This window comes from Hemiscyllium ocellatum, chromosome 16 (genome assembly GCF_020745735.1).
Source record: "Hemiscyllium ocellatum isolate sHemOce1 chromosome 16, sHemOce1.pat.X.cur, whole genome shotgun sequence".
NCBI classification, from domain to species: domain Eukaryota; kingdom Metazoa; phylum Chordata; class Chondrichthyes; order Orectolobiformes; family Hemiscylliidae; genus Hemiscyllium; species Hemiscyllium ocellatum.
The window spans coordinates 54,940,729-54,968,027 of NC_083416.1; the positions used below are offsets into that span (position 1 = coordinate 54,940,729).

The 27,299-nt window shown below is 38.9% G+C and overlaps 1 protein-coding gene across 2 annotated transcripts; it reads left to right on the top strand.

Moving 5' to 3' along the window:
• On the top strand, positions 1–26,852 carry vdac1 (voltage-dependent anion channel 1). Of its 2 annotated transcripts, none has more exons than XM_060837286.1 (9): positions 1–107; positions 10,231–10,302; positions 10,797–10,846; positions 17,528–17,680; positions 17,762–17,814; positions 18,376–18,603; positions 21,517–21,667; positions 21,818–21,875; positions 23,170–26,852. In XM_060837286.1, exons 2-9 carry the CDS (start codon positions 10,236–10,238, stop codon positions 23,259–23,261), a joined length of 852 nt encoding a protein of 283 aa, XP_060693269.1. In that variant the 5' UTR covers positions 1–107; positions 10,231–10,235; the 3' UTR covers positions 23,262–26,852. The 2 variants fall into 2 exon arrangements, with proteins under 2 accessions (XP_060693269.1, XP_060693270.1); XM_060837287.1 differs by having other exon boundaries at positions 28–150.
• The last annotated feature ends 447 nt before the right edge of the window (positions 26,853–27,299 follow it).

Sequence of the window (27,299 nt, forward strand, 5' to 3'; positions counted from 1 at the left end):
GTGCAGTAGCTCTCTCTCTCCCTCGGTCACTGGCTGCTCCTGTGTCGTTCGGTTGGAAATTGGGCAGCCTCCCTCCCTCCCGGTCGGTGTGTGTGCGCTCATCAGAGGTACGTCTGGGCCTAGCGCACTGGCGAGAAGTGGAAACATCAGGTAGCCTCTGTTCAGGAAGGGTGAGGGTTGTGAAAACTCTGGGGGTTGCTTGAAGGGGTTTTGTTTCTTTTAAGTGTAAAGGCCGGGGCCGGGAGTTGGCGGATGGCATCATTTTTGCCTGTTGTTCTCCAGGGGTTACGGATCATAATCTTTCCGCCTGCCACGAGGTTGAGTCCTTGGAGAGGCAGGGCTGGTTAAACACGTTAGCTCTGTATTTCTGGAGTAGACTCTATGCTCTCGGCTCGCTGGAGCCTGTTGGATGGCGGCTAAAGTGTGACCTTTAACAGCATGCAAGGTTGGAGCACTGACAGCTATTGCATATCCTTTGGGCAATGGCTCTTTAAAACTGTGTTTAAACAATGCCGCATTTGCAAGCAGTCTTCTTTCTGGTTTGTAATAAAAAATCTGCCATGTCCGGTTTAACACGTATTTTACTTTTGTTTAAAACTATCCGTTTACACCCAATGTACTGAATGGATTTTGCTAAAGAAAAGTCATTCCAATTTGGAATGGGCAGTAGCTCCCCACAGGTGCCAGGGCTAGGATGACATTTGAAAATGTCCATGTCTGAATCTTAGATTGAAACTTTGAGGTGAAGGTGTTGTGCAATGGTGCCAAAATTCTCTTTATAGAGAACACTTGCCTTAGATGTCAGATATTTTCACAGCTTCATTAATTCTAATGCCACTAATGAAACCTCAGACAGATAAGTATAGATAATAAACTTTTTACTTAATGTGTTTAGGTCATTGCATTTATAATACCATGAATAAAGACTGCACTACATCTTTTCTGTATCATTGAACGTGACCTTCGTGGGTTGTGCAATGGAGAGAGGATTACTCCCTAAATGTTTGCTTTGTAATTTCAAAAGCACAATGAGAATGAAAGGAAACAAATATCAAGCATCAAAATGAATATGCATGGTCTTTGAAACTTGTTTAATATATTTGTGGGTTTTTAATGTTGAAAAGTGAGTCTACATTGGTTATCTGTACTGTTGGGATTCTTTGCCTTTAAAAGTTGAGAAGCATTGCTTAAGCTGGGAAGTGACACATGGGTCTTGAATCAATAAAACATTATACAATCTTTATCCATCCATCCATTCATATATTTGAGAGTTTTCTGTGCTTGACCTCCCTTATCAGCTTCCTGAAATAAAACTGCATGAAGACATGATAGTGCTACTTTAAAATTTCAGAATGTTGTGTGAGGTACTTCTTAGACTTCCCATCAAAATTTTATTTTTGTGCAAAATGGGGTGTTAACTATCACCAAATAATTATTTTGTAAGGCAGAACTAAACTAAATGATAACTTCTAAGAATTGTGTGGATATCATGTTGCAACTAACTAAATTGCAACAGCAGATTATTTTTCATTTTTTAGTGTGGGTGTCATTAAGTAGATGAGAAGTATTTCCTTTTTCAATTGTTGGGAAATATGGTGATAGGCTTTCATTTTGTAATTTCTGGATTAGTGGTGCTGGAAGAGCACAGCAGTTCAGGCAGCATCCAAGGAGCAGCGAAATCGACGTTTCGGGCAAAAAGCCCTTCAGGAATAAAGGCAGAGAGCCTGCAGCGTGGAGAGATAAGCTAGAGGAGGGTGGGGGTGGGAAGAAAGTAGCATAGAGTACAATGGGTGAGTGGGGGAGGGGATGAAGGTGATAGGTCAGGAAAGTGAGGGAGGAGTGGATAGGTGGAAAAGGAGATAGGTAGGTAGGACAAGTCCAGACCAGTCATGGGGACAGTGCTGAGCTGGAAGTTTGGAACTAGGGTGAGGTGGGGGAAGGAGAAATGAGGAAACTGTTGAAGTCCACATTGATGCCCTGGGGTTGAAGTGTTCTGAGGCAGAAGATGAGGCGTTCTTCCTCCAGGCGTCTGGTGGTGAGGGAGCGGCGGTGAAGGAGGCCCAGGACCTCCATGTCCTCAGCAGAGTGGGAAGGGGAGTTGAAATGTTGGGCCACAGGACGGTGTGGTTGATTGGTGCGGGTGTCCCGGAGATGTTCCCTAAAGCGTTCTGCTAGGAGGCGCCCAGTCTCCCCAATGTAGAGGAGACCGCATTGGGAGCAACGGATACAATAAGTAATATTAGTGGATGTGCAGGTAAAACTGTGGATGTGGAAGGCTCCTTTAGGGCCTTGGATAGAGGTGAGGGAGGAGGTATGGGCGCAGGTTTTACAGTTCCTGCGGTGGCAGGGGAAGATGCCAGGATGGGAGGGTGGGTTGTAGGGGGGCATAATGCTGCATACTGTTTGCGTCAACCATGACTCTCAAAGCCACTTGTTGGAAAGTTCAGAGTCACTCACATTGGTATGGAAATGGATCTACCAACATAAATCAGAAGAGGCAAGAACAGAAAACCTTTCCTAAAAGATGTTACTGAAGCATTTGGGTTTTTTCTTTCAAAATGATGGTGATACAATTACTGATACCAGCTTTTTAGTTCCATGCTTTTTGTATAAACTGAAAGTATATTCTTAAAAGTGCTGGCATGGACTTTAAACAAATGGTCTCTGGATTATTAGTCCAGAACAAGAGACTTAGTTTAATAGCATAATCTATGCTATCATGTGCACCAATGCACCATACATCTTTTAAAAAGTAACATAATGCACATGAAATTCAACTTGTTATATGAGCATAGTACTTTTGTACTTGTGCATTTTATCTGTTTAAATGTGTTTTCTTTCTACTGCATGCCAACCAGACATTCAGACAGATGACTTGCATTGAAAAGTATATTTGCAGATTCCAAGAATAAAGTGTAATTCTGAAGTTCTAAAATTCTAAACAGTTATAACTTCTAGACTATGTTTTAGCATCCTCTAAAAAGGACTATCCTCTGTGTAACGCCTATCATATGAGCCTGAAATGCCTAAATAGTTCAATTCTAGCTCTGAAAATGCAAGCAGAAATTGCTGGAAAAATTCAGCAAGTCTGGCAGCATGTGTGATTGCAAGAGTTAATGTTTTTTGGTTTAGTTCAATAAACTGCCACAGATAGGCCAGATGGTGTTTGCTGAAGCAGATGGGTGGAGTTCCTGAGTTTTGCACACTCCTTCCACCTGTGCTTGACCTCCATCTTGGCTGTCAGAGGCACTCAAAATGACATGTTCATGGAAGCCTGACCAATCTTGAGCTAGAGATTTTAGGTAGCTTTTGAGGATATATTTGGATCACATCCTCTACCTCCTTGGTATCTTCTTGCCACAACTCTGGGTAGAGAACTTACTTTGAAGTTCTGTGTCAAGCGTGGCCACCATGCAGCCCACTCCATGCCGTTGATTGACCATAACTCGTGCCTTGAAATTGGGGATGCTGATCTGAGACAGAACACTAATATTGGAGCATCTTTGCAGATTCATCATTGATGGATGTTTCTCAAGCAATTTGAGGTCTATTCAGTTTTCCATGTCTCTGCTTGCAGGAGTGCTGATACCACTGTCACTCTGTAGATGAGTAACTTACTATCATGTTTGAGGTGTTTGCTCCTTGGGTGGTTAAAACCTCCTGGCATTTCGGAGGTATCGAATTTTGTTGATACCTGTAAGTGCTGAGAGAGAACTCCCTTGGATAAGGGAATTGATCCAATTGTCCAGTGTACTTTGATAGCCAGTGAATATTGTGGTGTAGTGGAAACATGCTGGTAGAGTATCTTTGTCTTCCAGCTGTTTCCCTCATTCGTCTCTCTGAATGTCGTGGTGATATTAGAACCCTCATTGATTTTTCATTATTTTTGTTTTCTTTTCTCAATTTTAAATTGATCTGGTGATGGCTTGTGTTAAAAGGGAGACCGATTTAAATGAGCTTTGTTTGTTTGTAAGGCTAATTGAAGGCTGAGCTTGATTAAAAAGGTTGCAACAGATACAGTGACCAGTCGGGAAGAGAATGGTATTTAAACAGATATCTGAAGGTGGCTATTAACTAGGTCACATCTGGGAATTGGTTCCATCAAGTCTGAAAGAGACGTTATGCTCAAGTAGATAGCACTTGTTGAATGGTGTTTAATCTTTGGGAGGAGTTGACTAGTGTATCAGGGTGGAATCAGAATTGAAGTTTTGTTTTAATGTTTGTACAACATGAAAGCATGCTTTTTTACACTACTGCCAAACAGTAGTAGTGCTTATTTTTCGCCAGCACCCATCTTGCATTCATGTAGATGTGGGACACGTGTAAAAATGGACCCAGACTCTTTAGCCCAACTGGTCCATGCTGACCACGTTTGAACTATGTTTTTGGGCTGTTGTGGAAATAGCATGAGGATTTGAAAATTCCCTGAATAATCTGATACATCAGCTGCTGGGAACCCAAAGAGTAGAAACCTGAGTTAGGCAGCCTTTGCCTGGGTCAACCAAGAAGGTGATCCCAATAACCGTTTCACAAAAGTGTTTTGTCTGTCTTTTGTGTGAATGGGAGCTGAAAATAAATGTTTTAAAGCACAGACATTAATTAGCTTACTGTATTTATTTTTTCTGTTATAGTTGTGCATCTAATAAAAATAAGTTACAAATTTTTGTTTGAGAAATAAATTTGTCTGGAAACTAATTATTCATAGTCTAGGATTAGTTATTTGAAAATCAAGTGAGGAAGCATTGGAATGACTGGTTGGGGGTCTTCTGGTAAACTTTACTGAATTGTGGATATAGAGGTAGAAAGACTGTTTTAGGTCAGCTATCTGTATCTCTGTCATAACAGCAATAGTTTTGGTGCAAATAGCTGTCTAATGTTGATGGCAGCTGATCTTGATTCTTCTGGACTGAAAGCAACACATGTTGAGTAGTTTCCATTGATCTCATTGGTGCAATGATGTCACCTTGCTTGACCAATGCTTGCACACCTATTGGGTCTGTGGTGAGGATCATGGCTTGCCTGCTGTTATGCACCAGGTGGAGGTTAGGAATATAGCAGGACCAAGGGAGTAATACAGAGCAGGGAAGAGGCTAATCCTCATCAGGAACACAGCAGTGCTTAGAGAGCAAGAACACAGCAGGAGAGCAGCAGGAACGGCAACTGTCACCAGGTACCACCTCTCAGGGAAGCAGGCAGGTGATTGCCTGATGAGAGGGGAAGAAAAAGAGTCACAGTCAGAGCCAGTCATTCCTCTCATCATGACATCAAACTTTAGAAGTGCAACCTGGAACTTTTTCTGACAGAATACTCTTTTTCTAGGTAATAAGGGATAGGCAATAAATGCTGGCAATGATGTCCACATCTTGTGAATGAATGAGGAAGAGCTAGATTTGACCAGTGTGACTGTGACCTACTCTCAACATTAATGTAGTGGACTAGCCTGAGAATACAAGTCACAAGGATATTATGGAAATTATATAGAAATCATCTATAAATTTGAAGCTACAGCATTGTTATTTCTTTATCTTGATCTAAAGCAAACAGTCCCAAAGTTTCTTCGGTTTTAGCGTTTTCTTCTAAAGCTTTGCTTTGAAATGCAGATGTCTGTGGATTAAAAGTGCTTTTCTAGTTTATTTCTGCATGAGATATATGGAATTTCATCTAATTTGCTGAAGAATGTTCTTTTAAATGCTTCAATTACTAAAACAGCAAAAACTTGCTTGATTGCTTGTGTTTACAGAGAACTGGATAATGGTCTGCGTTCCATTTTGAATTCATTAATGCAAAGGCTGTTCCTAAAAGTGAAATTCTACTTTTTTGTTGGTGGAGGGTGTGCTACTACTTTGAAGCAGCCAATCTAGCCCTTCAAGTAAGGAATAATGGTTAGCAGTTCTGGGTAGTGAATAAATAGTCTTTGTAGCAACAGAATATTTAATTAATTCTGAGAGATTCTCTAGTTTGGATGGTTTAACTATCTCAGATTTACACTGTGTTTATGGTGTTGCAATCCGGATTGTAAAATTACGGTGAAACTGTCAGTATTCATGAATTGCAATGGGGATGCAAGGTTTTTATTTAGAATCATAAAATATTGTTATATTGCATGCTTTTGTTTAATGCTTATACTCCAAAAGCCTATGTAGTTTTGACAAGTGTACTTTGTCCAATGCTGTGATACAAATGAGAGCAATGCTCAGTATGGTACTGGACATTTAATAGAATCAAGGAAGTTTCCACGCGTAATTGGCTTAGAGTGACAGTAGGAAGCTTTGGTTCATCTTGAAACCTCTGAACCAATAGAAGAAAAATAAACTAGGCTGCCCTTTGTGATCATTACTGCTGAAAATGCATATTTGTTGTTAGGGAAGGGCAAGATTTGGTTCAGCTGTGATGCTGGTTTGTGGTTGACAAAAATAGGTGGGGAAACAAGTAGTAAGGATGACTGACTCTCCAGAGGGATAAAGACATGTTAAGTTAGTGGGCAAAAACTTAGTAAATGGAACATAACATTGCAAAAGGTTAAGCAGTAGGCAGGCGGGATAAGGGCAGTCTTGTGGCTCAGTGCTACTGTCCCTACCTTGGGACAATGAGGCTGCAAAGGTGTGTAATAACTTCTCTGGACAGGTTGGTTTGAAAAGTAGAGGAGCTGACTGTTATTTAGATGAGGGGAAGGAACCACAAAACTACAGCAAGGAGTGTTTTAGGAGTTCTTATGCATGAATTGCAAAATGGTAATAATAGTGTTCAGTTAGAGAATATGGACTATTGGCCTTTATTTCAAAGGTGGTGGAGTATGAAAATAGGGAGGTCCTGTTAAAACTATGCAAGGAAATAGTCAAATCACACCTGGAATACTGTCAACTGTTTTGGTCCCGTTGCCCAAGAGGAGAGATACAGGTATTGGCGGTAGTTTAGTAAAGATCCATTGGGTTAATTCTGCAGACGGCTGCTGAACAATGTACCCTCTAATTTTCTTATCAGCTGTGTGAGTCTCCAAGGCCTGTGCTGCAATGATTTCCTGAACAAGAAATCAATGCTGCGATCAATGTGCTGATACCAACTGTCATGCACAGCCGTGGAGCTTAGAGGGAGCAGTGCTGTTGAAGCTGGACTGCGGTTGAGATAGACAAGTTTTTAATCAGTAAGGGAATTGAGGATTGTGGGGATAATGCAAGAAAGTAAAGTTGAAGGTTATCAAATCAACCAAGATCTCATTGGTGGAGCAGACTTGCTTGGACAAATGGTCAACAACTTCTATGTCTCATGATCTTATAGAAAGCTAATGGGAAGAAGGAAGTAAATAAGGATAGCTCTTGCAAAAGAGTCATAGAGTCATAGAGATGTACAGCACGGAAACAAACCCTTTGGTCCAACCTGTCCATGCTGACCAGATATCCCAACCCAATCTAGTCCCACCTGCCAGCATTCAGCCCATGTCCCTCCAAACCCTTCCTATTCATATACCCATCCAAATGCCTCTTAAATGTTGCAATTGTACCAGCCTCCACCACATCCTCTGGCAGCTCATTCCATACACGTACCACCCTCTGCGTGAAAAAGTTGTCCCTGAGGTGTCTCTCATATCTTTCCCCTCTCACCCTAAACCTATACCCTCTAGTTCTGGACTCACTGACCCCAAGGAAAAGACTTTGTCTATTTATGCTATCCATGCCCCTCATAACTTTGTAAACCTCTATAAGGTCGCCCCTCAGCCTCCAGCGCTCGAGGGAAAACAGCCCCAGCCTGTTCAGCCTCTCCCTCTAGCTCAGATCCTCCAACCCTGGCAACATCCTTGTAAATCTTTTCTGAACCCTTTCAAGTTTCACAACACCTTTCCCATAGGAAGGAGACCAGAATTGCACGCAATATTCCAACAGTGGCCTAACCAATGTCCTGTACAGCCTCAACATGACCTCCCAACTCCTGTACTCAATACTCTGACCAATAAAGGAAACCATACCAAATGTTGTCTTCACTATCCTATCTATCTGCGACTCCACTTTCAAGGAATTATGAACCTGCACTCCAAGGTCTCTTTGTTCAGCAGCACTCCCTAGGATCTTACCATTAAGTGTATAACTCCTGCAAAGATTTGCTTTCCCAAAATGCAGCACCTGGCATTTATCTGAATTAAACTCCATCTGCCACTTCTCAGCCCATTGGCCCATCTGATCAAGATCCTGTTGTAATCTGAGGTAACCCTCTTCGCTCTCCACTACACCTCCAATTTTGATGTCACCTGCAAACTTACTAGCTGTACCTCTTATGCTCGCTTCCAAATCATTTATGTAAATGACAAAAAGTAGTGGGTGCAGCACCGATCCTTGTGGCACTCCACTGGTCACAGGCCTCCAGTCTGAAAAACAATCCTCCACCACCACCCTCTTGTCTTCCACCTTTGAACCAGTTCTGTATCCAAATGGCTAGTTCTCCCTGTATTCCATGAGCTCTAACCTTGCTAACCAGTCTCCTATGGGGAACCTTGTCGAACTGAAATCCATATAGATCACATCTACTGCTCTGCCCTCATCAACCTTTGTTACTTCCTCAAAAAACTCAATCAAGTTTGTGAGACATGATTTCCCACGCACAAAGCCACGTTGACTATCCCGAATTGGTCCTTGCCTTTCCAAATACATGTACATCCTGTCTCTCAGGATTCCCACCACCGAGGCCAGGCTCACCGGTCTATAGTTCCCTGGCTTGTCTTTACCGCCCTTCTTAAACAGAGGTTCCACGTTTGCCAACCTCCAGTCTTCCGGCACCTCACCTGTGACCAAAGAAAAACCAAAGGAATTTTGATTCCCTCGGTTAACTAATAGTAATTTATTGAAATTGCATTTTTAGCTAATTGTGACAGAGATTTCCTTGTTAACCAACAGTGCTACAATTGCTCTATATCTACATATGCGTAATACCCAAAAACATGTAATCTGATCACCCTGAATTCTCTTGAACCTGTATAGGGCACAGTCAGGCTTCCCAATTGATGTCACTTTTAACAGGTCAGTTGCCCGATTAGCTCCTTTGACTCTGCTTTGAACACTACTGCTGTGTGAGGATCGCACTTCTGACCTGGATACTTGGTCAGTGCTACTAAATCTATGAAGTCTCAAACCGGTTCCATTCCTCAGTTTCCACCCTATCTAATTCTCCCCTGTCTGCAAAGGCTCCCATGTCCCAAAGCCCTGTTTCCCCAGTTTTCCTGTTTCCCATTAATCTGTCCTTACTTCCCATCCCCCAGTTTCCCTGTGCCCCATTCCGTTCCTCACTTGTTGCCCAGTCCACTGTCATTGCCCCTTAAGCCTTGATCTAGTGCTGCATCTCTCCCCAGTGCCTCTGGCTCACACAGCAAGTTCCATTACTAGCTGCCTAAGGTAAGGGATGGCTCTCAGTGCAGTGTTGTGATTTGATTAGGGCTTCACTGTGGTGACAGCCAGTGGTTTTGTGGGAATGGGGAAGACTGTTCTTGCAGTGGAATATTTTAAATGCAGAGTTCTCTTAGACTGTTGCAGCAATTCCTAGGAGTTTGTTGTCTATTCCTGATAATTCCCCACAAATTATAGCTGGTAGCAGTTTGCTCCTCCACCTCTTCACCTCTGTCCTCTTAATTTCCACCTGAACCCTTCTGATAAGGTATGTTATGTTCAACAAGTTGTTTAAGCTGTATATACAATATCATAATGTTGATATAGACTTGCTATCAATATAAAGAACTTTTTGCAGATTTACTTTTGAAGTGTTATTTTATTGTGATGTGTTGATTTACTATTGTGTATGGGTTATATGTAAAATTAATACTTGTTTATGAATCACTTCCTATTACCTTGGAAATGATTGACTGGAAGTTTTGTTCCAGAAATAAGGGGGAAGTAGTAATATATGTAAAATAACATCGGAGCTGTCAATGAGGACTTAGTGGCAAATCAAAATGCGTTGTATTTTTGGGAATGTTGAGTAGAACCTTGGGGTAGCCACCAATTTTTAATAGTTGATTTAATGGAATTTGTCCTGCCCGATTTGATAGAAGGGCCTGTGATGTATGATTCCAGATGGTGCCTCGTCATCATCAAAGGCAGGCAAATTTCAAACAGCAGTTATTCGTAGATAGTGAACAGCAAGTTTGGACTGTGATTATGAGAATACGTCCAAGCATATTGTAGCTAACAAATATATGGTTAAGCATGTTAGGTCTTGGAGGTAAGCAATATAACTTTGTGTTGTTTGCAGTTAAAATGGAAATTCCACCAACTTATGCAGATCTTGGAAAAGCAGCCAGAGATGTTTTTACCAAAGGTTATGGTAAGGAATTCAATATTTAAAAGAATGGTGCTGTTTTGGCTAGAAATTATCTGTAACCGACTGTTTGTTTTTAAAGTTTGTGAATACATCTTGACACAGATGTGTCAAGCAGGATATTGACCTACTTTGCTGGATGCCAATTCAGTTGCATAATGAGACTGTGTCCTGTAATTAATTTTTGGCATCACTTCTGAAATTTATTCTGAAGAGGGAACTAATCAGAGGGTCATTTCCATTGTGAAACCGCCTTGTGCTCTGAAATGCAGTTTCCATAGTTAAGTCAGTAGCTGTTAATGCACTTGTCCAAATTCTGATGTGGCTGTATGTAAATTGATAGCCAAGAATATTCTGTAATGAACTATTGTTTAAATATCATGTGATTTATTAAGTTGTAATTTATTGAAGGTTAAATATTTGCCATGTAATATAGTTATACAAAACCAGTTTAATTAGTGAAAACTGAGTATCTTAAATTATCTTTGATCTCTTGATAGGATTTGGTCTAATAAAACTTGACTTGAAAACAAAGTCAGAAAATGGATTGGTAAGTAGCACAAGACAAGACAGATATTGGTAATCTTATTCTATTTCATCCGATTGTGTTAAATCTTCTTGCTTCATAATGTCATGCTGATAACTGTTAACCCAGTGTTTCTCAGACATTTTTTCTCTATTAATCTATTCTGATGTTGGAAAATTCTCATGATCCAGAGTGACACTTGAGAGCGGATACACTGTTGTTGGAACTTTAGTCAGAGCTCTACATAAGCCGTTGCTGCCTCAGAACCTTAACTTCAAGATGTCAACTCGCAACCCCACATAGATGTCCTGAGTCCTACTTTAGAAAGCCCTGCGTTAATTGGTCAGCCTTGTATGTCAGTAGAATAGCATTGTCATTTGATTCAGATAACAATGTACCTGGTTGTTTGACTCATTGACTTAGGGAAAGTGAGGACTGCAGATGCTGGAGGTCAGAGTTGAAAAGTGTGGTGCTGGAAAAGCACAGCAGGTCAGACGGCATCTGAGGAGCAGGAGAGCCGACGTTTTGGGCATATGCCCTTCATCAGGAATGTGGGACTTAGGAGAACAAGTGGAAAAATTTCCCAGTGGATTCACCTATGAACAATTTATACTTTTGTTGAATCGTGACTAATGGCCAGTTGCAAAGAGGTGGACATTATGCTAATCTTGTGTGAAGTTCTGGTCAGATTACATCTCTGAAGCTGTCTTTTTGTTCAGTAAACTCAATAGTTTAGGAAGGAGGGGGAGCAGTTCAGATTCATCAGAATAGGATTGAATGCTAAGAGCACAATTCTGAGTTTGTATAGTCCAGGCATAGATTTCAAGGTTTACTTATTGTGTATATCTTCAAGATCTATCAGTTGACCATGTTCCAGAACACAGTTTTTAATTCTACTCTAGTGTTGCAAGAATATCCAAATAATAGTGCAAAAGCAATGCAGAAAAGTAGCAGTCTGATACAACTGCATGGCTTACTTGTTTTAGTGTCAATCATGTTATGTGTAGACCAGACCTGGTAAAGACAGTAGGTTTCCTTTCCTAAAAGATGTTGGTGAACCAGTGTTTTTTTTAACGACAATGATGTGAGTTTTGCGGCCCCAAAAGACTAAATTTTAATTCCAAATTGAACTTGCATTCCATGGGTTGCTGTGGTAGGATTTGCATCCATATCATTCATTTGGATTCCAAAATATTAACCTGAGCTTCTGGATTATTAGTTATGTGACTTAACCACTATATCACTACCTTCATCTTGATAGGAATAAGTTAATTAGGATGGTCAACACGGTTTTGTGAAGGGTAGGTTGTGCCTCACAAACCTTAGAGTTCTTTGAGAAGGTGACCAAGCAGGTGGATGAGGGTAAAGCCGTTGATGTGTATATGAATTTCACCAAGGCATTTGATGAGGTTTCCCATGGTAGATTACTGCACAAAATAAGGAGACGTGACATTGAGGGTGATTTAGCGATTTGGATCAGAAATTGGCTAGCTGAAAGAAGACAGGGTGGTGGTTAATTTAAAATGTTCATCCTGTAGTTCAGTTACTTGTGGTGTACTGCAAGGATCTGTTTTGGGGCGACTGCTGTTTGTCATTTTTATAAGTGGACCTGGATGAGGGAGTAGAAGTATGGGTTAGTAAATTTGCGGACAACTCTAAGGTTGGTACGGTTGTGGATAGTGCCGAAGGATGTAGTAGGTTACAGAGGGACATAGATAAGCTGCAGAGTTGGGCTGAGGTGTGGCAAATGGAGTTTAATGCTGAAAAGTGTGAGGTGATTCACTTTGCAAGGAATAACAGGAATGAGAGTACTGGGCTATTGGTAAGATTCTTGGTAATGTGGATGAGCAGAGAGATCTCGTTGTCCATTTACATAGATCCCTGAAAGTTGCCACCCAGGTTTAAAGGGCTGTTAAGAAAGCATACGGTGTGTTAGCCTTTATTAGTAGAGGGATCGAGTTTTGGACCAATGAGGCCATGCTGCAGCTGTACAAAACGTTGGTGTGACCGCACTTGGAGTATTGCGTACGGTTCTGGTCACCACACTATAGGAAGGATGTGGAAGCTTTGGAAAAAGTTCAGAGGAGATTTATAAAGATGTTGCCTGGTATGGAGGGAATGTCTTGTGAGGAAAGGCTGAGGGACTTGAGGCTGTTTTCATTAGAGAGGAAGAGGTTGAGAGGTGACTTAATTGAGATATATGAGATAATCAGAGGGTTAGATCAGGTGGACAGTGAGAGCCTTTTTCCGAGGATGGTGATGGCTAGCACGAGGAGACGTAGCTTTAAATTGAGGGGTGATAGATATAGGACAGATGTCAGAGGTTGTTTCTTTAGTCGGTAGTAGGGGCAGGGAAAACACTGCCAACAGCAGTTGTAGACTCGCCAACTTTATGGGCATTTAGATGGTCATTGGATAGGCATTTGGGTGAGAATGGAATCGTGTATGTTAGATGGGCTTCAGATTGGTTTCACAAGCGGTGCAACATCAAGGGCTGGAGGGCCTGTAGTACGCTATAATGTTCTATGTTCCAGCACTTCCAAAGTCAAGACCTCTGTCACCTAAACTGTCAGGGCAGCAGATGTAATAAAACACCATCATCATCAAGTTCCCCAAGCTACATGCCATCTTGACTTGGGAATATATCTTTCTCTGCCTTCACTGTCACCGGATCAAAATCTTGGAATGCCTGAACAGCACTGTGGGTGTATCTGCATCGCACTGATTAGTGGTTCAAGAAGGTAGCTTGTCACTATATTCTCAACGTCACTTTGGGATAGGCAATAAATATTGGTCTAGAACGATGAGTGGTCATCGTTAAGTCAGAATATCATCAGAATAAGTGAGGTGTCATGAACAAGATGGGATCAGCAAGGACGTAAATAGAGAAACCACAGAGAGATACAAATTACGGGGTAGGGCATGTCTTATAGTAAAATTTCTCAATATTTTTATGGAAGGAAGGAAAGGGACAGAGCCATTTGGATTATCTCCATTTTACTGAAAGAGGTCCATAGCGCTCACACTTGTTTGTGAATGTGAAGGCTTTTGTAAAAGGCTTTTAAGGCAGCATTGATCCATCTCAGTTCATGATGACAATCCATTTCACTCTGATAAGTTGCAGTTAGTGGTCTCACGAATTAGTGAGTTGTATGCTTAATATGAGCCTTCTTATAGTTTAAGTTTCATTCCAATTATGATTGATGAAGTTGTCACTTCTGAGAAACCTTTTTTGATACTGCATAGTTCATGGATATGGAGGGTTTTGCTATTCCCAAACTTGCCTTTAATAAACGTTTAATAAATATAGTTGTCAGAACTAGTGTCATTTGGATTTGCAATGATGACAACTAGTAAAACCTTTGCTTTTTAAGTGAACTTTTTTCTTCCTCCAGATGCAGTGCAAAGTAGTTCTTAAATGTGATGGTTGTGTTCTTATGCAACCCATATTATAGAAAAGTTGTGCTTGATGATGTAATTGCATTACAGCCAACATGCGTTTTAAATGTTTGCACTTTAGAAACAGTGTCCCCAATTCATCAATCATGTTACAGCAAATTTGAGTTAACAAAACAAGCATTGTAGCAGAACGACCTGTATTGTTAGTATCCAGTTGTAATTGACAGGGAAAAATGTAAAATAAGGTTGCTTTCACAATTGCTTAATAGTTTGTAACCATTAAAATTATTCATTTTTTTTAGAATAAATCAGTTTTTGATTAGTGTGTCTTTGTCAAGCAATAAGTTTCTGATCCAAAAACTGAACATTCTGACTGAAGAAATTCCCTTTGTCCCTCCTTATTATGTCTGGACAGTGGTGACCAAATTGCATGTCTGTCTTCAATATATGTTAAAGCAAGTGGTTGTTCCAGTTTCCAGAAAGTTGAATCTTGATAAGATACTGCCAGAAATTCCAAAGACCTTATTTAACTGCTCATAGCACCATTAATGTTGATGACAGGATGCAATATAAACTGCAACAGGTTCCAGGCAAATAGAAGGAAGACAGATTGCTCTTACCTCTTCGATAAATAAATATTAAAAACAAAATTTCAGATTTGTGACTTTTAATCTGAACCATATTCTTGAGTTCTCCAGTCAGCTTCACTGTGATCTAAAGCAAATGTTTTTGGAAACCTATTCTGCTCACCTGAGAAATTTTAATCCAAAAATCACCCTGTGGCATCTTCACTGCCCGCCACTTCCAATCACTGGTTCCAGCATCTCACCCATAATCTAAATTGTAATAGGAAAAGCTTGAACAACTAGCCATTATGAATATACTCGTTTAATCCATTTTCATGGATTTTTCAATTCACCTGAAGACTTTGTTGACATTTTACTTGATAGATTATTTCATCTACTAGCTGGTAATCTGGCAAACATATGGTTTATTGGTAGTTACAATTTCCAACCATAACATTATCATGATTCATCTTTTATTTGCATTTTGTGATGAGTTGTAATGAGGTAAAAGCATTTTATTTATTTTTATACTCTTCCCACTATCCATCCACGATTCATTCTCCAATCAGCTCATACAAAAGTCTGGCCATCTCCTTTTAAAATTAAATTAAATTTTAAAAATGGTGGAATTTTGATGACTGTTGTCAGCTGTCCCTTGATTCAAGAAAGGTATCTATTTGGTGTTATAAGTTTCTGCTATGGATCTTCATATGACTGAGCAGGCTATTTCTTGACACATAGGACAGGGTACAGTATAGTAGCATCCACTCTGCAGAATTTGTTTCATTTCTTCACTGACCACCTATTTCATCTTAAAGACATCATAACGTAAAGTGTGACACAACCTATGGATGAGTTATGGTTATTTTGGACAATTAATAGCAAGCTTCTCCCCATCATTAGTCTCTTTGCTACTGTGCTTAGAGGAGAAGTTTAAAGTATCATTGTTGCATTTTGTTTGATTTTCTTGCAGTGTTGGATAAATTTAAGAGTTGGAAAACTAGAATCTGGTGGTATAGATGTCCACTCCATTGAAGTTGGTTTTGCAAGTGTTTTACCTGAATGCATGCAATGTTGGCTTCAAAAAGGCCATTTAAATTTTGATCCTTCCAATACCTCTGCAGTATCTTCTGGTTTTATTGTTGGTGAAATTCTCTGATCATACCATGTCACTGATGCACAAACAAAGCCTCACTGCAGTGGAGGAGCATGGTCACAACAGCTGGTCTGTATGTTAGGGGTTGTTGTCTTTGTTGCCAGACCATCATTGCTGTAATTTGTAGTAGACTGAGCTGGGATAGCAATGTTGTCGGTGAGTATGGAACTGAAACAGTCAACTCTGACCTTTTTAATTCCATTGTTTGAGACAGAGTTTTATTACTCTCTAAGCTTGCAATGAGCAGCTGGGCAAGAATTGTTCTGTGCCATCCTTGTTTGACTCAATGAGTGGGTTCTAGCAGGGCCACTCAGCCACTGACCTCATTGCAGCCTCTGTTAAAACGTGGACAAATGAGTGGTGTTCCAAAGATTAGTTGAGAGTAACTGCTCTTGACATCAAGATCCTCTAGCAAACCTAGAGTTATTGGTAATTTGTGGGGATAAGGAATCTCTCTGGTTACAGATATGAAAGCTGTTCTGGTGTTGGCCATTTCAGAGGGGTGATATGCTAGGGCCTAAGTTTGCTCAATATATTCTAGATTCAACATGTATGGAAGTTGGAATATTGACCTATTTAGGTTGGTAGTTTTTCTTTGGGGAGAACATACAAGAATTAGACCATAAGACATCGCAGCAGAAACTAGGCCATTCAGCCCATTAAGTCTGCTTTGCCATTCAATCGTGGCTGAAAAGTTTCTAAACCCTATATTCTCCCACTTTCTCCCTGGAACCCTTGATCTCCTTGATGCTCAATTATCTATTTCAGTCTTAAATATACTCAATGACCAGACCACCTCGGCCTTCTGTTGCAATGAACTCCATAGATTCACCACTCTCTAACTGAAGAAGTTTCTCATCTCCATTCTAAAAGGTCTTCCCTTTACTTTAAGATTGTGCCTTTGTATCCTAGTTTCTCCTACCAAATGGAAACATCGTCCTAACATCCACTCTGTCTAGGTCATTCAGTATTCTGAGATATCGCGAATAGCTTGCAATTCTGGTGCAGAGTAGGCCACGGTCCTACAGTCATTTGACATTATCATAACTATGGTTAGAGCATTTTTCATTTTGGTAACATTTAATACTCTCAACAAAGGAAACTTGATCTTTGAGGTGATTAGCCATCGTGAATTAGAAATGCTATGGGGGTGTGGGCTATCATACTTGTGACTTGGCAGTTATTGAGTCTACATTTATGTTATACAAGTAGGTATGAGCCTGGTTTTTGCCTGCACAGTGTGTCATTTTGTATTAACTGAGGTGGGATTGCCAGCCACTCCACTTGGTAACCATTTATGTTGCACCCATTTGGTCCCATTTTGGGATTGCCACATCTAGCCTCTAATTTCAGAATATCTGTAGAGTATGCTCTGAGCATGCATGAAGATGATCAAAGGAAATTAGTGTGTGGACTGAGGGTAATAAAAGAGCATGCAAGAGAACATCTGTTTGGAGCCAATTGAAGTTTCCATTGTATGTTCCTCTAAAGTGTGTCTTGTAGCACAATTGGCAAGTTCTTTTTAAAGATATCGAAACACTGTAAAATGATCTCTGCCTTTTTAACAAGAGCTTTCTGATGTAGGAATTCACAAGCTCAGGTGCTGCCAACATGGATACAGGAAAAGTCACCGGGAGTCTGGAAACAAGGTTCAAGTGGGTGGATTATGGACTGACATTCACTGAAAAATGGAACACTGATAATACTTTGGGAACTGAAATTACCATTGAAGATCAGGTAACTTAGCAAAAATGGCAAACATTAATTTCATTTTGCCTTTTGAAGCCAAAATGCAAACAATGTTACTTTTCTGTTTAGCTTGTGCAAGGCTTGAAGATTGGATTTGACTCTTCATTTTCACCAAATACTGGGTGAGTAAAATATCCAAAACAATAGACATTATTTTTTCTAAACTTGTAGCAATAGCTTTATTACTTTTAAGATAGAATTTTCATGAATGTAATTTCCGATTTTCAAAAATGTTATTCTTTTTCATAGCCAAACATTGTCTCTAGATGAGAAGCTGATTACATAGTATTCTTCCAATCTGTGCCCATGATATTCTGCTAGTAGCAAGTCCGAGGTACAAACACAATCCAAGTTATCTCTTCAATGCTTCTCTTCTGAGAGGCTGTGTCTTATCCTCAGGAAATACCGCAACAGCATGGCTAGAATGAGTACCCAGATCCTGTCATTTTGTAGTAGTGTTAATCATTTTGAATATTTGTTCAATATTTTTATGCAGTTAAAATTATTGGTTTGATAAAAATGTTAAAATCTTTAATCCTGAAGAAAATCTAGAATAAAAAGCAGAAACATTATTTATTTTTTGTGCTTCTGAAACATGAAAAACAATTGAAAAAGTAGCAGTTTTGGAATGTAATAAGAACAGGATCAGTTTTAATTGTTTTTTGCTATTTTATTCTTAACAGAAAGAAAAGTGGAAAAATCAGAACTGGTTACAAGAGGCAACACATCAACCTGGGACTCGATGTTGACTTTGACATTGCTGGGCCTGCTATACGTGGAGCCTTTGTGTTTGGTTTTGATGGCTGGTTAGCAGGATATCAGATGACCTATGAAACTGCAAAATCTAGAGTCTCGCAAAGTAACTTTGCTGTTGGTTACAGGACAGAAGAATTCCAGCTCCACACAAATGTGTATGTACAAACTCAGTACATTCCCATAAACGAGAATATATGTTGGACTCCTGTTGTAATAAACTGTATTGGGAGGAAATAAAATCATCTTTGCATAAGTTTCCAAAGTCCCATTACAAATCTAGTGATTTGTGCAGCTTTTGTTAAATTAAAACCTATAATACAATGTTGAGTTATAAATGGTAAGCCTGTTTTAGTATCCACCCCTGTAAACACCTCTAGTTCTGAATTTCAGGGGAACCAAGACTTTACTCACACTATAAAATACATGATTTAAAAGTTATTTTATTCTAAATAATCTTTATTAAAGAACATGTTTTCAGTCATCCCTGCTGCTCTCACAATGCTATGGGATTGGTTAGATCCAACGAAACAGGGCCTTGATTCTGTTTTAGTAGAAATGTAGAGCTCGGATTGTGCACTGCTCCCTCAGTCCTTCATTTTGCTGTCAGCATATATCTTGGGCTTGGGTCTCTGGAAGGAAAGACTTTACTTTTTTCTTGGGAAGTGAACATTGTGATGCTCAAAAGGAACGGTGTAATGTTAGTGGAATTATCCTTGATCGTGTATGGTGCACCCCTGAACTGAGATCCCCATGACTGTCATCATTTGAATGACTTAATTGGCTACATCAGGATGTTAGTAGACTTAAGTGCAGGCAGGCCAGTGGGAGACCTGGGTATTTTTAATCAGCCTGCCCAGACATATTATGAGACATGGCTGGAGCGGGTGGATTTTAATCTCAGCTCTTTAGCTGAGGGGTATGGACACTACCACTGCACCATAAGAGCCTTTAGTGGAAGTTCTAAAATTTTGGTTCTACCGGGGCTACTCAGCCTTTCCTTATTGTCATCCCAATTTAAACATAGACAAAACAGCTATGGTTAGATGATTGTGACTGCCCTTGACCTCAAGATGGCATTTGACCAGGTGTGTCATTAAGGGGACCAAGCAAACCTATACTCAAAGGGATTAGTAGGGATGTGGGGACAAGGAATCTCTCCCTTGGTTAGAGTCGCATCTAACAAACAGAGAATGTTCAATAACATTTGCAACTTCTCAAATACTAAAGTAATTCATGGTGAAATAGAGTAAGATCTAGATAATAAGATTTAGGCTTTGATGTGGCAAATAACATTTGCATCATGCAATTATTAGGCAATGACCGTCTCCAGCAAGAGGAAATCCAGTCACCACCCCTTGACATTCAGCAGAATTATTTTGCTGACTCCCCCGCTATCTACATCTTAGGGAATACCATTGACCAGAAACTGGAGTGAATCAGCCATCTAAATACTATCTCTTCAAGAGCAAGTTAGAGGCTAGGAACCGTGCAGTGAGTAACATTCCTCCTGACTCCTCAGGTTCTCTCCATTATTAACAGAGCGCAAGCCAGAGGTATGATAGAATACTGTCCATTTTCCTGGATTAGTGCAGCTCCATCAACACTCAAATTTGTCACCATCTAGGATAAAGAAACCCATTTGATTGGCATCATATCCACAAACATTTATTTCCCCCAAACACGAATGCTCAGTAACAGCGGTGTTTACTGTCTGCAGAATTCACCAAAGAAATTCACGTGGCTCCTTGGACAACACCTTTCAACCTATGACCCCTACCACTTAGGACAAAGTAAATAGGAACACTATTCCCCTCCAAACCAATCACTTCTGACTTTCAAATATATTGCTGTTCCTTCAGTGTTGGTGTATCAAAATCCTGGAACACCCTCCCTTAAAAGCATCACGGGTCTACTGAAGCCAAATGGACTGTAGTGATTCATAAAGGCAGCAAACCAACATCTCAGATATTTGGGATGGGTAATAAATGCTGGCCCAGATAGTGACACCACCATTCTGGCCATTAATGTAAAAATCCATCGTACAGCCCTGCTATATTACACAGTTGGGGTGGGTGTGAAGACAGTATAATAACTATCTACCATATGTCAAATTACTTCCAGTGGTGGACCATGAAATGGAGTCCATTGTTCTTTTAATATGCCTGGCTTACCATACCCAGTTATGATAAACTAATGTGGGATTGTATCACATGACTTGAACTGATGTTATTACTGTGAGAGATGCTATAATTTTCAGGTGAGAAATATTTTGACAAGGTTACGTGTTTTGACTCAGCTTGATCACTTAGAAGAGAAAGTGAGGACTGCAGATGTTGGAGATCCTGATGAAGGACTTATGCCCGAAACGTTGATTCTCCTGATCCTTGAATGCTGTCTGACCTGCTTTGCTTTTTCAACACCACACTGTTGATTACTTAAAGATCAAACATAGGTTTAATTTAATGAATAATCGAATGAGAAGATCTCGAAATTAGGGCGGGAGAACTGGAGAGTGGTAGGAGTAAAATAAGCCATGAAACATAGCCATGATCAGTAGCTAATGACCACAGCTGAATTGCTCCAAAAAATGTCAATGAGCTTGATAAATGGTGTTTGCTTAAGAATATTTTCAGCCCCTGATGTCCAGTATGTATATACCAGTGAACTAATTGGAGTAGATTAAGTATTATTGGGCTTTCTTAAAGCATCCTAGTTTAGTTTGCTAAGAAACCGGATATCTGGCAAAGTGGTATGTCTTTCTGTTGTTCCACTTAATCTAGGCTTATCAGACTTATTTTATATTTTTCTCTGGAGTGAGGACTATATTTAGGGAGATCAAGAGAGCATGTAGGTCTCCAAGCTTTTCAATATTTTTTAGGGGCTGTTACAGAGTAACGTCAGTAAAGGCCAGTAATGAATAGTGGCTGTTGTAACAGCATATTGGAATGAATGAGTAATTGGAAAAGGAAGTTTTAGTTTGCCTAGGTTACTAATCCTTTTGTTTAGTATTTTCCTGAAAATGATGATAGTAACTTACTCTGGAATGACGTGCATGTTCCCCACTGTAGGAATGACGGTACGGAATTTGGAGGCTCTATTTATCAAAAAGTCAGCGAAAAACTTGAAACTGGCATCAGTCTAGCTTGGACAGCTGGGAACAGCAACACTCGATTTGGTATTGCAGCAAAATACATGATTGATGATGATGCAACATGCTCGGTGAGTATGTAGTTTGTAACTTCATTCTTTTTGTGCATGAGGTGAGTGGAAAGGAGCACAGTTTTAATGTATTTGTCTTCTAAAGTTTATCAAGAAGATAAAGCTTTGACTTTTGAAGAATAGTTAAAAGTTTGTTCTTTTCATCAACAGATTAAAGTGAACAATTCGAGTCTCATTGGACTTGGATACTCTCAAATGCTGAAACCAGGTGAACCACATTTGATTTTAAATAAATGTAGTCCTATTCAATAATAACTTTTCAAGTATACTAAACCAATACTGAAGTGTAGTCCAAATATTTTACACTTACAAGATGGCACTTCTATTTTGGATTTTTTTTTCAAAAAGGATTTTCCCCCAATTCCCTGCTTCTCATGGGAGCTATTGCATTTTTAAGGCAATCCAAGTCTGGGCATCATTCGATTGCTCCCAATTCTTCATTCCTGAAATGTGCACCTTACAAATGCAATAGCTCCCATGAGAAGTAGGGGAGAAGAACAAAATGTTTAACTACTTATTTTCAATAATGCATAGTTCTGGCATATAACTATAACATTACACATGGATACTTTTACCTAATGTGTCATGCTTCTTTTGTCACCTCCATGTTTGTTCTGAGCAAACAGTAAAAAATAAGTTTCACTTTGGGATAAGTGGAGATTGCTCACTTCACATCATGTATATTTGAATGTAGAACTTGAAATATTAACCTGGGTTTTTTGATAGCCAGTTGGTTGCTTCTGCAGGGTAAAGGGAAGTTGTATGTCAGGTCACTCAGGAATTCCTTATGTAGCAAAGTCAGAAGAAATTGCCTGGGAATTGAAGTTTCCATGAGTGATTGCCCTGTGCCTAGAATCCTGTAGAAGTATCTTTATAAATCAGAGAATGTTTAAAAGTTAGATTTTAAAACTTAGTTTAATTCCTTGTTTAAGTATTAAACTATCCCCCAATTTGTCATTGAAGCTCTCCAATTACATCTTCAGTTCACCCCTTAGACATCTTGCGTTCCTAACCCTACACAGGAGCTTTCAATATGGTCATCTGTGATACAAGGCATTTCAATCACAAGATAATAACAATTACTGCTATTAAAAAGGGGGTATTGTTTGACTTCATACAATCTGCCTCCACAACAAGGGATGTGTTAGATTTCAAGTACTCTCCACATGTCTGACAGAGCTGTCATTAGAATGTAGAAATTTGGAGTTCTGCCTTAAAGGAAAATGTAAGAACAGGGAAGCAATCTGACTGTAATTGTCTCTCCTTGGAAAATCCACTGTCTTAATTGCAACAAGTCGTAATGATATAACAATAGTAATGGACTAATCTTGGCATTAAATAAAAAGTAAATTGTACAAGTAAGACCTACTATTAACTTGTTGTAATTTATGGTAATTGATGGTTTTGTGCATTTGCTCATTTGATCAAAAGTTTTCTATTCACATTGCTCGTTTCATTGAGATATGCACCATTATTACATAGCTTATTATTTTCCTCCACAGGCATTAAGTTAACCCTTTCAGCTCTGCTGGATGGCAAGAATATTAATGCTGGTGGACATAAACTTGGTCTTGGATTTGAGTTTGAAGCATAATCCTGGAAATGGGAGAAACCTACAATCAGTAAATCCCAAATATTTTCCACAGTAGTGACCCGAAGAATCTGCTGTTCACACTTTTTTTTGTTGAGCCAGGTGTCCAAACAATGTTGTAAAACCGAATTGTGTTCTCCAGACATTATCCTTTGAAGAACAGAATACGTTACCAAAACATGTCATTATGACTATTTATTGTATCCCTTAGCTACTTGAAATTCACCTGTACATGTCTTTTTTTTCCCCTGGTGAAGACTGGTTGTATGTGGCGTAAAAACAAATTACACACTTTATTGCTGTTGGTTGAAATTGTGGTTCCCTCCATGCACCAGCTGTAAAAGTTGATGCAGCAAAGACATGTGGAGAGATTTGTATGTTTCCAGCTGGTATTTGTGATGGTTGGGCTTAATGGAAAGTTTAAAAAAACGCAAACACACAAAAGAAATTTAGTGTACAGTCTTCTTGACAAATTGCCTGTTGTGCAGCTCTTTGCTTGAAATAATAAATAACTGTCTTCCATGTTCTGGGCCTGAGCTTAAAGGAAATTATGTAATCTAATTTGACCAGTTTTATCAATTCTGAATAGAGACACACAAACACTACTTCTGGTCATCATACTGAAGTCTACAAAAAAAAACACTACAACAGTTAATCTTCAGTGTGCAAAAGAAATGGTGGAGGACTCATTTACACACACCAGCTATTTTAATTTAGCTTGAATATATCTTAATTTTCTGGATGTCTTAAACACTGGCTCCAAAATTCCTCAGTCCTGCAGAAATGGACTGGGCAGCAGTGTCTTCCATCGCAATCTGCCCTTTGTATACAGTATCAGAGCAAAGTCAGTATGCCAATATAGGTACTGCATTGGAACTTCCCAAGGTGAAATAGCAAAAGCAACACTGAGAAGTCAGATATTGGCACATAAATTTATTTCTGTGCTAATCAGCTTTTACAAGAGCCTATATTGATTATACCTCTGGCTTGAGAGTGATATTGCCAACTAATCAATGGATCTGTGTCAAGCTATTTAGACACCAAAACTGAGGGAATTCCTGTTTGCATTCCTAAATACAGAGGTCATGGTGGAAGTTCTACCTGCTAACAGCTTTTATAAATTTGATGCAAATTGTACTGTACATAACTTGCATCATAAGATTGTTATTCAAAAGATTTTGCTCCATGCACTACTATTAGTTCATTTTACTTCGAGAAAAACCAGTTCAGGGCATTCTGGCGTTATCATTAAATTAATTTATCTGTTCCTTCATTTGGAGTTGAAATATTTACAAAAGTATAATCTGTATTCAAATATTTTTATAGACATGACAATGTGAAGAGTAGTAATGAATTCACATTCAAGTGCATCTACATTGCATTTTAGCAGAAGCAATTCTTTTAATTGGTACTTTTAAAACAAAATCTTACTTTTGCTGCTCATGTCACTGATGCAACGTGTGTTGATTGCTCATTTGTGCTCCATCAGGTGTACAATTGTATAACTTACTGAATTTTATTGTGACATCTCTTTGTACTTGAGTATTGATTAACTTTAAATTCATTACACTTTTTCTGAAAGAAAGTATTAGTTATGCAAAAGTGTTTTCAGTGGCTGACCTAAACAATTTAGTAACACTCGACTCGATTTGGATGTTAAGATTGTATGTATAGTTCTTGAAGGGTTTTCTTTAAAATAGGCAACTACAATTCAAAACTTGCTTTGATATGTTAACTTACTTTCTTTTGCAGCACTGTTTGTAAAAACAAAGTCAATTTTCATAGTAAAACCATTTAAAAAGGCAAGCAGTCTTCGTATCAAAACCATTTTAAGTTACCACACCATCCCCATTGCAGTGCACAATATCGAGGCAAAGAATCAATTATTCCTGCCCGGAAGTCTTAAACTTGTTCATGTTCTTTTGGTAGAATTATGATAATTTTTCAGGCTTTGAATTTCTGCAGTAATATAAAACCAAAGGGATAGTGGAGTTAAAGTAAAGTTTAAAAATTATTTTGCAAGTACTTGGCAGTACAAATAATGTGATATGAAAATTCTTTCTTCCCAGCAGGTAGTTTTTCTTCCCAAGGTACGGGTGATAGATTTCAATTCATCTGCAGATTTAGCTTATTGAATTATTATTTTTCAATATGTACATTATTGGCCAATAACTATATTTTAGTTTTATATTCATGATTGATCTATTAGCGACTTTTCCCACTCAAGTGTTGTTAGTTCCAAATATTGTAAGAAAAGCATCTACAAGAAATCTGAAATAAATTAGAAAATGCTGCAAAATCTTAAATTGCACTGCAGAAAAAACGGCCGTACGTAGGAGCTACATGAGTCTTCATCAGAACCAGTTCATGTGCTGCCTGAACTATTAAGTATTTTCAACATTTTCTGCTTTTATTCAAAATGAAGTTAGCATAAGCCTAGTTAAAGCAACATGGGTATATACATTATAATTTCATAAATCAGAAACACTTTGATTTTTTTTAACATTTTTGACATCTTACAGAAGATTACGAAATGAACATTTTTACAATTAGGCCAAATTAGACTAAGGTCTGAGCAAATTAAAGTAATTATCCCAAAAGATGACTTGCTTAGCTTTTCCTCACAAATTCCTTAGATGCTATTCAGATTCAAGAATTGGTATTTTTCTGTTGCTGTACTCCGTGATTGATGGTACCTGGTACATATGCCACCCCTTTCCAAAATTACATTTTCAGTTTGTTGCCCACAGCTTTGAGTAGTTTTTTTTTAAAACATGTATTTCCCAATTAAACCCAAACTTTTCTCTCAAAATACATTCTTATTTTTGTTTCTAATGGTGCAACTTGATAGGTCATTTCATACTTTTTTTTAAACTAACTAGAAGTTTAGTTTAAAAGAAAAACTTGAAGTCAGATGCAAAATCTGTATTGAGCACCTCCTACACTACCTTTGTTTCCTGTTTCTGCTTTCACAAATCCCTGTGACATTGTACTTTGATAAATCCTTTGTTACTTCTGTATTATTCTGTGCATTGTTAATTCTTGTACAAAGCCTATCTAATGAGTCAGTATCTAGTTATACTTAAGTGTGATAGGCTTAAGCTTGTCTTGATCCACAAATGGGTGCGGTTCTCTAGTTTACCGGTTACAGATTTGCTTTGCCTTATTTCACATTAGTTTTGCAAAGAAAAATTTGTGCTATGAATTATATATTAGTGTTATTAGCCAACACAGCAATGTGTGTACTTATTGTGGGAGTTCTGCAGTGTTTGTCTACAGTACCTCTGGGAGGATGCTATGCAAATATTGGCTCCTCTGTTAATACTGATTGTAGACTACTGAAATATCTCATCTTTGTACAATTTTTTTTTGTAAAAACCTGGGGAATAGACAGCAAGGTATGGCTGAATCATCGGCTTCTACATAATATCTACATAATCCTGATGTTCTGGCAATTGTATTTGTGAAAAGGTTTCAATTCTAATGCAAAGGTACAACTAAAAGTTGTAACGGGAATGTTATCTTTGTTAAAAATTTCTGATGCACAACTACTAACGTGGAAAATACAATAAATTTTCTTTTGTGTGCTGTAAACTGCTTTCTTTCCCCCAAAACATTTTTCTTCTACTTCTCACAAATCCATTGCTTTGTTTATGCATTTGTGTTAACCTAGAGAATAAGCTTCAACAAGCTACTTGGCAGTTAATCTCTTGCATTTACTCTCAAGGGATCTAGGTGATTGGGGGCATGAAATTAAGACTTATTTTCTCTTCACCAGCCCGGATAGTCCTGCCCCTACAGCCGTGCAGGTGAGAAGAATTGGTCCTAACATTAAGTAAATCCAAAGTTGTATTTAGTCTCTTTTGGAGCAATTTTTTTTTAATGACAAGTCTTATTTGTTACCTTCATTGATTGCTAGTTTTCAAATCTTGTGACAAACTATCTTTATAACCACCTACAACTTGCCAAAATCTTTTAGCTTCTCCAGTTGTGGTATGTTGCACAGCCTTGATTTTCATTGCTGTACTAATAACTTCCTTG